The following is a 14,545-nucleotide window of genomic DNA, read 5'->3' on the forward strand; positions in this document are numbered from 1 at the left end:
AGTGCGTTTAGAAGAATTTTAAACAGTTGAGCATATGTTATTCTTCTACATCAAAAGTAATATATATGTTGCTTCCTAACTGATCTCTCCTTGACATTTTTATTTCCTCAACCATCTTTTGATCCAGCACAGTGTGATGCTGATTCCAAAGCAATTGTCCAGCTGGAAATAAGGGTAGCTTTCTTCCTGTTCCATCATTCTCAAGATATAATAATCTTGGTACCATTCTATAACAAATATTTTTCACAGCCCTCTGGAAATTTAAATGCCAGCTCCTAAAGATAAAGACTTAATGAAATACGCAAATGATCATACACTGTTTGATCTACACCTTTTTAACAACATTCTGGTACAGACCTGATCAATATGTTCAATTTTTTCATGATACCTGGAGCTGATTACTTGTAAATTTTTCCTTAGCTGAAAAAACAATAATGACAGTGCAGTCTCAGCTCCATCTTGAACAACAGAGAATGATATACACATATCGATGTGTTTACATAGCAAAGACACCACGATAGTGGTAATGAGTGAGGACAACTCTGATCATATAAGAAACCAAAGTTATCTTATCAGTGATGGGAATTTGTTATGAAATCCTGACAGCACTGTTAGGACTGAAAGAGTGGTAGTGTGGATTCAGTCATGGCCACTATACACCTTGAAATATTCTACATATGCTAACAGCAGCACAAAGTAGTGTCCCTTCACAGGAAGACGCATACATTCTTGCAGAAGAAGGAATATAAAGAAATAAACAAAGTGCAAACAATTAGAAAATATCAGGTGAAGAGACAAACACAATAAAAAGGGAAGCAAGGTAAAATGGAACATCACTGACAGAATAATGACACTGGACATCTCTCTGAGATGTGATCATTAAGGAAGATCCTAGATAAGGCAGCATCTGAGCCAAGACCCGAGTAAAATGGGGCATAAGGAGGCAACCAGGAAAAGTTGGAAGCATCAAGATTCATGTCACAATAAACAGGAGTGATTTCTAAGCTGTACATATCTGTAAGACATGCATTGAACAGATGCATTAATGGATATGCTTTTTAAGCAAGGTTATTAACATCACCCGTGAGTTATTTTAAACATGAAATGGCACCTGGGATCAACAAAACCAGGTGATGAAGTAATTCTATATGAAATTTGTAAAAGAACTTAAGCAAACTATCCCTTTGGATGCAGTTCCCTTGAATTTTAAACATTTTAATAAAATTGTTTTTATGTCTTAATGGATATTTTTCAAGCTACAGCATATACCTTAAAATTCTCAAAAATTCTTTTTAAGTCTCTAAGGAATTTGCTGAAAATTTGAAAAAGAGAGCTAGTTTATTAAAGTCTAAAGATTAAAGTGGTATGCATTCTACTAATAATTACCTATGGGGTTCATTTATATTTTAATTTCTTTTGAATATTTTGTCTGTTAAATATTTAAAATCAAATATAATAAGTTAAGTAACTGAACAATTTTACTATGTCTATAGTGCAGTTTAGCCCAAATCATTCTCTTTAATTATACTCAAAAATAAGTTAAACATACTTTAGAAAATATTAACTAGTAATTATTGAAATACATGGATTCTAATCCTAGTTCATCTTAACAAATGTCAATAAATTTTATATTTTTAAAAACACGGCTCAGGGCTACAGCTGTAGCTCAGTGGTAGAGCACCTGCCTCACATGTGGGAGGCACTGGGTTCAATCCTCAGTACCACATAAAAATAAATAAATATATATATTTTTTAAAAAAACAACCAAGGCTCAGTTCAGAATAAAAACATTCCCTTGTCTCATCTTAAATATTGCTTCCCCATTTCCAAAACTGCATATATTACCCATTTACAAGTACCAAAAACCTAGTGCACCAAGTAATTAATGGAAAAAAAATTGTATTATGCTTGTCAACACCTTCTTATAAACTTTCCTCATATTTGCAAAGCAATTAAGTTATACTCTGGCATCTCTTTTAACAACTAAATAACCTTCATTACTTTGCATCATTATTATAATCCCTAAATTTGTCTTTTTTTCAGTTTTTTCTTCATGGGTTATAATTTATTCATGTGTCTTTTAAATGAAGACAATTTTTCAAGCACCCACATTTACCTTAAAAGAAAAGTTTATAAAAGGAAATATTCTTGTTTTGTTTAATAATCTCAATTCCATATTTTCTTCCTCTTTTTCTAATAACCCAAAAGAAAGTTAAAAAAATGCAATATGAACAATTCTATAAATTGTCAAGATCTTAAAACGCAAGTCGATAAGCACAGGTTATAACAAGCCCCAAATGCCTAATAAATTTGCTAAACACACCTCCTTAATGTACACCAATTTCCCAATTTCTTTTTTCATAATGACATGAAACCTGCCTGTTGTAAATACAATCAACAGTAATGTGATCAAACCCTTTTGTTGGATTTACTTGGGGACTTGCTAAATACAGCTTCTGGCTCTGGGGTCTTGGATGGAGCTTAAGGTTCTGCATTTTTAACCACTGCCTGATGGAGCTGCCAGACCAGGCACATGCTTCTTGGCCACAGGCCCCAATTTAAGAAGCAAGGGTATAAAGTACAATCTTCTGTTCATTGACATAAATGAGCTATGGATCAACATAACGTTTTCCTGATATCCAGATGGATGGCTATTTTATATGACATGAAATGAAATTACTCTCCTAGATACCATTTGTTATGAAATTCTACTGACATGCAGCCTTTTACTTTATTTGAAATCTGGCAAAAAGAGGGCCTATTTTATAAGGTGTTTTTCAGGGGGTAGAAATCACTTTTAAGTTCACATTGTACAATAATCTACAAAGTTCCATATACTGAGTAACAAAGTTTCTAATTGTTAAAGAAAAAAAATATGTCCTTTTCTGGAAAACAGTAGGCATGTTTTAGAAGAAAAACTGAACATTTAAAGCACATAGGAAATGAAACATGCCTGAATTTCTTTATACAATGCAATGTCATATTTCAACAGACACCCACTTTAATATTGGTTGGTATTAAAAAGTCAAGCCAGGAACTTTGAAGTGCCTTAAATTTTACTCTACTTTCAAGCTCACAAATGAGCTTCCTACCATTTCATAGATAACAGGCAAAAACAAAACAAAACAGCAACAACAAAAACAACCAAGCAAATAAGCAAAAATGAGTCCTCTGGGTCAGAGACAAAGGATAGTTTTACATTCTCAGCGATAGCAGTAGCCTGTGAACCTCTTTGTTTGCATAGGATTACCATACACATGTAACAGAGAGTGACAAGCAGATGAGCAGGAGTCACCTATTCAGGCAAAGAGTTGTATTTTAGACAAGAAATCTCAAAATCAAGTCCTAATCTCACGTTAAAACTCCCAGCAGCCTACCTGACTCACCTCCAGAGACAGTATCTTAATTATTCTGCCGTTTAAATCTCTCTTGGGATGAGGAATCTCTTAACTTTATGGTCTTAGAAAGCACAAAAATTAGAGGAAATTGCTTTTCATGCTTAGACATGAAGAAATATGACAGATTCATAAAGAATCGTCTCATAATAGTTGGTAGAAAAGTGTAGAAGTCTGGGCACGGTGGCCCATGCCAGTAATACCAGCTGCTCTGGAGGCTGAGAGAGGAGGATCAAGAGTTCAAAGCCAGCCTCAGCAACAGCCAGGCACTAAGCAACTCAGTGAGACCCAGTCTCTAAATAAAATACAAAATTGTGCTGAGCATGTGGTTCAGTGGCCTAGTGACCCTGAGTTAGATCCCAGGTACAAAAAAAAAAAAAAAAAAATAGGAAGATGATAACAAAACTAATAATCATAACAATGATTATAATGTATAAGCCCTTTACATGTGATACTTTAATCCTCAATGACATTTTTGGCAACATGATTCTGTTCATTTTATAAAAGACGAAAGTTGAGATTTATTATTAGATTTAGGTGCCTTGTAGTATCGAGGATACCTAACAAGTGTTTTCAGAGATTGTGCATTATCCCAATGCAATGCTACCCATAGGTCTGATAGACAGGAATGTCTGAGAGGAGTGAGTCCTGGAACCAGCAGTGAGCCTTAACAGTAGAGTCTATCCAGGTATGAAGTGGTGTGGGATCACTTCATCATGTTACTGTTTATCCAACATAAACCAACAAGTACTGCGCTTCCCTGATCCAATACTATGCAAAATGAATCTGAAGATTCTACAATCTTTACCAAAGTTATTTGTGTGTATTTGAGAACATTAGCATAGATATGTTTTACACAGAATGCTGTTGTCAAGGAAACTCCTTCTTTCAGACGTTATCTGTGAGGGAAAGACTCCAATTGGACTGGGGCTCACCTTCCCATCACGGTCTCTAAAGTGGCCACTTCCGTCACTCCTCATTTTACATCTGCCTTTATAGACTGTTACTTGTAGGATAATTTAGTGACTATAATATGGGCAAAAAGGTAGAACTTCCTTTTTTTAAAAGTTGTCTTCTATAACAATTGCAAAGATATTATAAGAAATTATATTTTGATTATTATATTCTGGTAAGAAACCAAAGACAGAATTTTATAATGAACATGAATGAGAAAAGCTTCCAAGAAGAAAACTGATGTGGAGTCCTTTAACACAGTCACAAGGTTGCTATCCAGTTCTTAAGTGAGAAAGCCTAGGTTTGGACTGAAAACAAAAGATCTCTGGTAGTTACCCTTTAACATCTTGTCTACAATCAGCTTACATTTCCCTTTCTTTCTCCACTAGCTTGCAGGATTTTACCTATAAAATGTCAGACTCCTCACTTTCATAAAAAAAACTCAACTTCCTCTAACAACATTTAAATTTTTGCCTGTAAATCAGAACACACTGTGATCAGATCGCAGCTCCTAGCATCTACTCCTTCTCCCATCAAAGCATATAACTGGAATAGTGGTAAAACAGCTCCAGTACGCTTGTATTTAGGCTTTGCCTAACAGCAGGCTTCTTTTCTGTCACAAACAACAGCCCTCCATTTTCATAGTGGCTCTTCTAATATCACTATTCCTTGGATTCATATACTACTTGATTTATAATCATGGTGTCTTTTATAACATCTTCTAAAATGAAGCAGACCATTTTATGGTAAAGGAAGTTCAATAATAGATGACAAAACAATACAAAGCCTAACATATGTATGTCACTAGAAACTGCTAGCCTGGTAAAACAGGTTCCAGCCTGGAGGTGACAATTCAATTTGTGATGCTGTCTTTCTAGAAGTGACACAGTTTTGAACTGTGGTTCTATGAATCATGATGGTATATTCTATAGCCAGTTTGGAACAGCCCATGAAAATGATGGCTAAATTTTCAGAAATTTTTAAGGCCAGTTGACCTCACATTGGTAGCTTGAAATTGGTCATTGTGTATTTACATCATGAAAACTGGCAAAGGGTATAAACTATATTTCCCCTTTTCCATGGTTCTGCCTCCCCAAAATCAAATGCATATGTATGAAAATCATGGCAGGAAGTAGGACTATCCCCTGTCACTATAACTCAAAGAGATCCTTTGAGAAATTTATACTTTCTGTCCCTCCAACTTCGATGAAATATGTGTTCTGCTTTTCAATTGTATGTATGGGCATGGGACATGGGCTTTTGCCAGGGTCAGTAATGATTTCAACAAATAAAAATCTACAGTTACCATATGGATGTTGTAGGCTTCTCATGGCAGTGTACCAACATGAAACAAACACCCCAAACAACCAAACAAAAAATGGTGATTATCATGGGAGTTGCTACTATATACTGTGGGCAGGAAGGACCATGAATGAAACTCAGTGAATGAGTTCAATTTCTATTTGAATGGTAATAAGGAAAAATGGAAAATTGCAGAAACTACTGTTTGGGCAAAGAAATCATGAATTCATAGGTCTCTGGGGTGTGAGGGGGGGACAAAACATGTGAGCCATGCCACCAAGGAAGCTACAAGTAAAAAGAGTTGAATAAGGGTACAGGAAAATGATTGGAGAAAAGATGAAGTAAATTATGACCTTGGTTCAGAGTATGCCATCTTGGTATACTGTGCTTGTCTGTTTTTTTTTTTTTAAATTGTAACCAGTCTCCACCTTTAAGAATCACTGACTGGACAAAGTGGACACTGACCATCTCCCAGCTTCTAGCATAGGCAGTCTTTGGTTTCAGCACGGCCTCTTGTGGCCAGAATCTGTCCTCCCTATCATATGGAAGGCTGATACCTAACACCACAGCTCCTTGGGATTTTGACAGGATAACACTTAAGTGAACAAACTCTTGGTTTTCCAGAATTTCTAAGGGGAATTAAGTTTCCTAAAATTAAATCTACATTCTTTAATTGGCTTTCTCCCTTCACTGGCCTAACTCCAGTTTTTTCTGTGACTTTCTCCCAAAGAAATTAGTAATACTTAAGTCCATGACTGAGGCTCAGGTCTGGAAACACTAACATGTTTATTAGTGTTACATAAATTTCAGTAAATATGTCAAGCTGCCCTCTATAAGATATTTAAGCCTTTGTCTTTTCTTATGACAAAGATAATCTTAACATTCAAGGCAATGCCTTCACAATTAATATGTTTCTATGCAAATAGAGCTAAATAAGTATCTTTTCTGAAAACCTTATTTGAGAGATCAAGTATTACATTTTACTTGTTTGCATTTTGTTGATATAAGTAATCTGTAAAATCAGACTGAGATGAATCAGAGGTCTTATGCAGCTTCAAGCTTTACTAAGTAATATCAAGGCCACGTGAAAACTAAAGGATCTCATGAAGTAGGCATGAGAGTTCTGGATATGGATGATGGCTATCTCCCCAGCCTTTTACTTCCTGAATTAGATGTACATCTCTCTGCCTACATAAATTCTTTAAGAGAATTTCCCAGGGTTCCTTGTGAAATTATTTAAATGGCAACATATCTCCAATTTATTCCCCAGAAAATTGTGGCACCTGTGGACATTTCAGGGAATTGTGCACCATAAATATTGGGTTCTACTAACTCTTGCTGCCCTTAGCCAGGAGTATCCCATTAAAAGCATTTTAGGGATTAAATTCTCTTCCTCTTTGTGTAGCCTTCATTTAGTTATGTGAAGCTTCAGTTGACAAGGGATTATACCAGGTCTCCTGCCTCCTACCACCCCCAGTGGCACCCTTCCAGGAAGGGGAGAAAATCAATTGCTTCTTTATCCTGTTCCTCCCAAATGAATTCAGAGGCAGATCCATTCTCATATGTTCAATAAAAAATAGCCTCACCAGAGATTCCTCCTCCTATATCCATCTCTAAGACTACAAACATGAACTATCCAAAAGAAAATGGCCAAGAAATATTTTGCTTAAATTCAATGAATTAAAATAAAATGTGATAACATCCTATTTTTTTTAAATTTCATTTGCTTCAGAGTTCAATAATTTCTAGTGATGAGTAAGAAGGTCTAAAATGGTTCTGGGCACATTTATTTGTCTATTTGTTCTTGAGTTATAAAGAAAAAAACATATTTGAAAACTATAATGCATTATGGTTATTTGTCCAGGAAGAAAATGAGCATTATAAGGAATGGAAAATCACCCCCTAATCATACTGCCAAGACATTACTTCCCAGGAGTCCCAAAGGCATTGAGGAGTGAGGGGATCTCATTACCTATCCAAGCACTGCTGAGTGAAGAATATGAGGAATGCTTTTCATTCATATTCATTATTTCACTTATCATATCAGAGATAAACCCTAAGAAACTCAGAAAGAATCTTGGCATGGAAGTATAAAAGAATCAGTAAAAATGGTAGGATAGCGCAGTAAGATAGTCTTTGAACAGTATCACATACCTCAGCCTGTCTAAGATAAAAATATGACATATCCAAAATCAAAGGGAGATAGAAAATGCAGATATAATTCAGGAAAGTGCAGTCATCTTATACTTACTGAAGCTACATTCACAAAATCATCATCTGAGAGAGTTTCCAACATTTCGGAGACAGACGTTCGGATTAGTTTAAGAGTCAATCCACTGACACTTCCACTCCTGGGGACAGACAAGTGGGTCTGCATGAGTTACTCACCAGTTATTTCATCAACAGCATCATAAGGAAAGACAGCTTATGCATTAAACCTGGATCATTTATATAATATTCAAATAAGAAATGTCTCTAAAACATTTGTAGAAGAGATTTTTTGATAGAATGAAAATAAGAAACTTTGTTTCATCTTCTACCAATATCAATACGTATGTCTAAATGAAACTGCCAAAATTGTCTGCAAGAGACAATTTATAAAATACATGGATGCTCAAGGCATATTTGCTCATTCAAAGCATATGTATCAAATAACAGCCCTGAGAGCCAATTTAGCAGAGAGGGCTACAGAGGTAATAGACACAGTCACTGTCCTGAAAGCCCACTGTTTGACTTTATTGAGCCAATAATTATAAAGCCACAAAACCACTGTATGACAATAGATTTGTGAGAGATTGCCTTGTTTGGCACTCTGAAGTAGATATCCTCTACAACTTAATATTCATTTTTCTTGTCTCTATATTTTCTATGGTCCTCTGTGACCTCCCTTATTTTCGGGGCTCAACTCTAAGTGACTAACTCCCACTTCAACATCATGGACACTCATCAGTATCTTAGCTTGAAATAATGTAACAAATAAATAAAATGATCAGTATATAAACTCGTAGAAATTATCTTATATATCATCATGTCCCTTGAAAAAGTCACAGTACTAACATTTAATAAAATAGTTAACATTCATCTATTTTATGACCAGATTTCTAAAACTTAACTCACTTTTCTTCTGTTTTTTTTTTTTTTTTTTTTGCTACTGGAATGCAGCTCAGGACTCAAGGCCTCACGCCTTTCATGCAAGCACTCTCACCTTCCCAGGCCCCCTAAAATTTAATTGAGTCATTAATGACTCAAGTGTCAAATGAATCTTTTTTTGGTAGGAATAACTGCTTAGTTTCAGCAATTCTGTATTTAAATATTGCTCAAAATATAAATCAATAATTAGAAACAAATAAGTAGTTTTTTTTTTAAAAAAATGCAGACTTTAGAACCATGCCATTAATTTCCCACTTTCTGCATTATAAACATGAAAGTCTTCTCATTTTCAATAAATTAATCTTTGCTGATTTTGTTATTGTGGCTTCCTTGTGTGGATAAAAAAGTATAAAAATCATGCTCTCTTTTTTTTTCAAACTGTCATACAGTTCCAACATATTACTATTACCTACAAATTCTCTCAAATGCTCAGCATAAAAATATGTAATAAGTAACTACTCACACATCAACCAGAATAAGCATGTCCTTAGGAGATGCAGCTCCTTGGATATACCTGAAACAAATAGCACATATTTTTTTTTTCCTCTCTGCAACATAACAAGTGTAGATATTAATTGTCTTGATTTTAACAGATCTCTGATATTGGCATTTTCCAAGCAAAGACCTAATTCCATGAAATCTCAGTAGACAATGGCCTTTTTTCACATTCTGCAATGGCAGCTTGAAAAGGTTACATTTAACCTGACATTAGAGATGCCAAAGGCATGATAATTAAAGCATATTTTCCAGATATTTATAACAAAAGAACAAAAGATAGATTTTTAATACTAACAGTGAATGAAATCACCTCCCAGAAGGACATTTTCTACAGGAAAAAGCAGCCATCTTGAGCTGCAATTGTTGACCACATGTTTTTAAACCACTTCAATGAACAACAGATTATCCTATTTTTAAATATAAAAAGTAAAAACAAAAAAGATCTGTGGTCTAGAAACTTAAAAAATATATATATATTTTTAAACAGGCCAATAAGGTAACTAAGAAATCACACAGTAGGTAATGTTAGCACCAAGAATTTCAAGTAGGCTCACAAAAAACTTTACAGTATTCAAAAAATCATTCCAAGAATCAGCTTAAAATGTTGATTCCTAATTTAAACACAGCCATAGAGAATCAGAATCTGCATTTTAAAGAGACTCTAGGAGAGTTTTGCACAGATGGTTCATTGATTGTAGAGAGATTTCAAAAACCTTGAAAGCTCCTGCTGCCAGGCTACAATAGGAATTTGACTTTCTAGTCATTTCTGTGGTCTCTCTGCCCATGACTGGAAATCTAGCTTCTCATAAGCCTGCAGCTTACTTTCCCATTACTTTTCACAAAACTTGCAGCACAGTTGCCACCTATTCATGTCTGTGTTGATGAAGCAGTCAGTTTATAATCTGCATCCATGCTTGCTTCCCTATAAGAAGGTAAAATGGCAGTTGTAGGTGTGTGTTGCCATGGAAGCCCAATCTAGTTCATGCCTGGTGCCTTATTTATTTATTTATTTATTTATTTATTTATTTTTGGCTTGGTTTGTTTTTTGTTTGTATTTATTTATTTATTTTTAATTGATGCATTATCATCTGACATAAGGTGATGCATGCAGAACATCAGTCTTAATGCCTGGCATCTTAACACCACTGGTGGTAGGCTTCTCCATGGGAAGACAATAAGAGAGGATGCTGATTGCTTCTTATGGTTAGAATCTAGCTTCCATGTTTCCCACAAAACAATGAAGATTTTTGAACCCAAATCATGTGTTATAGTAATCTTTGCTTCCACTCAACAACATATGGCTCCAAAGAGATACACCAGAGAAATATTATCAAGAATAACACACAGATTAACATTGATCACTATGATACATGTCTGGTGTTCCTGCAAATTGGTACTGGGACATTTAACAGGGAACTTAAAAGTCTTAAATACATGTCCATTGAATCAACCATTATGCTGCTTAGAATCTGTTAGAAACATGAGCCAAATGTTAGGAATAAATTAAATATCCAATAATAGTTTATTTCTTAAATAAGTTACCATATATTTTAAAAATGATATCTCTTATCATGAATGTGTATTCAAAGGTAATGGTATTAAAAGGGTGAGATACAAAGCACTATGCTATATATAATATGAATGCATTAAAAAGATACAGTTATATATTAACTCTTTTTTTCAAAAATTGAAATAAAATAAAAAACCCAAAATTGATAGTTGTTTCCCAATGAGTCCAACTATAGATTATCAATATTTTTTTTCATCTTCTATTAGGAGAATTAGTTGCTTTTGTATTGAGGGACAAATAAAACTTCCTTTTGGAAAAAAAATAAAATCTAAGTTATAGGAATATAATTAGGGGCAGCTTTTACTGTAGGGCCAGTTCTCATTAGTTCATTGCCAGAGGCAAACTATCTCCTACTCCATGCCATCTCTGTTGGAGATCTATCCCAAGCAAACTGGGAACCCTTCAACAGAAATCCCCACCAGCCTAAAGAGATTTGAAGCTGAGACTGCATATAAATCTGAAGATAGTCCATTTGAAATGTGATATTTCATTTCAGCAATATCTGCCTTATTTCTCCATAAACTCATCACTTGTACTTACCTTTGATTATATTTACTTTTAAGAAAACTTTACATAATTAGATAATGTTCATCCTAATAATGAAAACATCTCCCCAACATTTTTAACAAAACTTGTTTTGTCTTTCTCACATTTAAGGTCAGCAAAAAATCCTTACCATGGTCTTCGGCGTACATCGTAAAGATCAATCTTGTTTGGAGTTCTACTATTATCAACCCATGGGGAAGCTTTAAAGCAAAAAAGGAAAAATCACAACAATATATTAGATAAGCTCTACAAAAATAGTGTAATCCCCCCCTAAGAAAACTCCTTACGAAACTCCATAGAAAACACCCAGACAAAATTTCCACTTATCTATACCAATGTTTGAATAGGAGGTATCATTTTTATGCCCTCAGTATTTTCTCTTTTATTGTAGAAAACAACACACTAGTGCAGAAGAAAGTCAATATAAGCGATTTTCTTTTCTCACATAATTTCAAAAATAACCCTGATATAAGGGTTTTGTGCTAAACTTTATGTCTTATCAAGGTTGCTAACTTATATGTCTTATCAAGGATCCAAAGGTTTTACATTTTCCCTCACCTCTTTAAACAGAAAATTTACCTTGACAGCAAATTTATGTGCCACTAATAGATATTATGGATTCAATTGTTTTATTTTTATTCAATATTTTTATTCATTTTGGTCTACATAAGATTTTATTAGACAGTTATAAAATATTTTAAAAATTAAAATAACCTTTTAATTTTCATAATCATATATTTGATAATGAGCCAAACTATTTTGAAATCCTAATTCAAAGGTTAGACCATAATTAAAATAATTCCATAATTAAAAAAAATTATTTCAAAGATGTACAATAATTCTAGTTTGGAATCAGTATATTTTTTAGTTCCATAGTATCTATCATTTGGCAGTAATCAGAACTTTAGCATAATATTATTGATTTTTAAATGCAATTAGTTTATACTTATTCTAATTTATCTACACTTACTTTATTTAAAATGTTTTATAAGGTTTAACTTACACACACACCTTAGACCTACTAGAGAAAAATAAATGCTAATGTATTGGATGATACTATCATGATGAAACAAGTCTCTCTCTTTGAAGATATTTACACATGGGACCCTTGGGAAAATTCAAGTCATATGACTGATGTGCCACAATCTATTTTACCCTTTTCTTTATTGTGTACCTATGTAAATTAAGGAGAACTTTACTGAGAGTCAGGTTTATTAGCCAATGAATATAATTTGGCCAATTAGGACATGTCTAAAATATATACAACTAAATCCCTTCTTGACTGTGAAATTTTTTTCCTATTAGTGGCTATAATATAAAATGATTTATTCATTTTAAATGACTAATCACATTTACATGAAACAGTAAGCTTAAATATAGCACTCCCCCAAGAACCAATTACTGACATAGTCAATGTAACTGATATGGTAAATTTATTCTTTCAATTTGCATTTGCAGAATCTAAGTGCCAGTGATACAAAATATCTTTCACTTTTGCAGCACTAAAATTGAGCAACAGGCATGTTGGTAGACACCTCAGTTCACTTTCAACTATTCATCTATAATATTGATTCCCAAAGTTAATATCTTAGTAATAACTAAAAATTTAAAGAAATTGTATCTTAATTTCAGTAGCATATTATGCCTAGTATATATTCATTGCCTCTTAACTCTAAATGTTATCCTTTGGGCTTGTTCTACGAAAAATGGATCTGGGTTCTTTGTACACTTATCTTTTACCAGCTGGCATATCTTCAAGCTTTGTACCTAGGTGATGCAAACTCTGAATGAGGCAAGGGTCTTTTCTTGATGTTTTTGGCTCATTAGCTCATCACAGGCAGGTGTAGCATGCACTGCTTTTCTGCTGTCTCTGGCTGTGCAAACCTGTTTTCTAGAGCTCATCTCCTGATGTGCTGCAGTTCTCCCATGTTCCTACACCTTGGGGAGCTTCACCAGGCACCTGAAGGCCAGCAGTAGTCCCCAACCATTTTTTGCAGTGAAAAGCTTCCAATGAGACACCTTGGACAGAAAGTGAATTTTCAGCAAGTCCTACCAGTGTAGACCATGATCATGTCCTTATGAAGAAGGTCTGAAACTCAGGCCATCAGTAAGGAAATTGGGGCTCTTTCTTGGGTACTCTAGCTCAGGCTTAGGGATAGTAATTGTATGTTAAGTTATAAGGTATTGTATCTGGCATTCATTTAGCCTTTAGAATTCTCTGTAATCCCATCCATTTCCATCATTACTCTAATCCCTGTTATAGTTAATTCTTTATTAAAATATAAACTTTCCCTGGCTCAAATTACTATTTTTCACTCCCCTCCACAACCCTGATTGGACCAAGACTTAGTACTGATGTACAGAAGAGATGAGAGAAGTGAGAGTAGTCCACTGTCAATAGCAGTTAGCAATAAATTTGATCAATGATTTAATGAAATGGGAATTTGAAAGTTCTTTTAAAATTACATCTCTGAATTCTTTATAGAACACATTCATCTAGGATTTGTTTCACTACTATAATTGCTAAATGAAATGAACTGATAGGGAAGTACTACACTTCATAAAACTTATCTTTCTTTAAAGACAAAAAAACATTAAAATGTTATAATCTTAGGTGGCTACATTTAAAAATATTAATAATCTTACATAAGCTTTCTGAGATTTTGTGTTAAGTCATATCCTGAGATTAGACTAAATTAAGATATTTATAAATCATGGTAAAATTAAACAATATAATTTCTTCTGTGATTGACATGTAAAATCTCCTTGTGGAATTTAAGGAGCACTTTTTTTTTATATAAGCTTAACTTTATAGAATATCAAATAGTAAAAGAAATAAGAACCATATACCATAATTCCCTGAAATAATCGGTTTCATAATCAGACATAGTGACAGTACATGCCATGAAATCAGTTTCTCAAATCCCTGCAAAATGTGTATTGCCCATTTTAGATGTCCTGTTAGTGTTCCAGAAAGTTTTTTTGGAATGCAGGACAGAGGAACAGAAATAGCCTACAATGTGGCATCTCATTACTGACCACCATCATTAAAGGCAATGATGTTCACTTATGAGAACACTTTTCCTCTGAACAAAAATAAATTGTGGATGTGTCTCTTACCAGTTCTACT

General features: G+C 34.1%; 1 protein-coding gene across 3 annotated transcripts in view; it reads right to left on the bottom strand.

Annotated features, from left to right (window-relative positions):
- Cacna2d1 (calcium voltage-gated channel auxiliary subunit alpha2delta 1) overlaps nt 1–14,545 on the bottom strand; it is a 372,350-nt gene that overhangs the window by 105,741 nt on the left and 252,064 nt on the right. For all 3 annotated transcript variants that reach the window (XM_026384957.2, XM_026384956.2, XM_026384954.2), the window contains exons 7-9: nt 11,546–11,615; nt 9,265–9,315; nt 7,903–8,002 (exon numbers count right to left, since the gene is read on the bottom strand). In XM_026384957.2, coding sequence (XP_026240742.2) covers nt 7,903–8,002; nt 9,265–9,315; nt 11,546–11,615 — 221 coding nt within the window. The remainder of the gene's footprint in view (nt 1–7,902; nt 8,003–9,264; nt 9,316–11,545; nt 11,616–14,545) is intronic.

Source organism: Urocitellus parryii, chromosome 3 (genome assembly GCF_045843805.1).
Source record: "Urocitellus parryii isolate mUroPar1 chromosome 3, mUroPar1.hap1, whole genome shotgun sequence".
Lineage (NCBI taxonomy): Eukaryota > Metazoa > Chordata > Mammalia > Rodentia > Sciuridae > Urocitellus > Urocitellus parryii.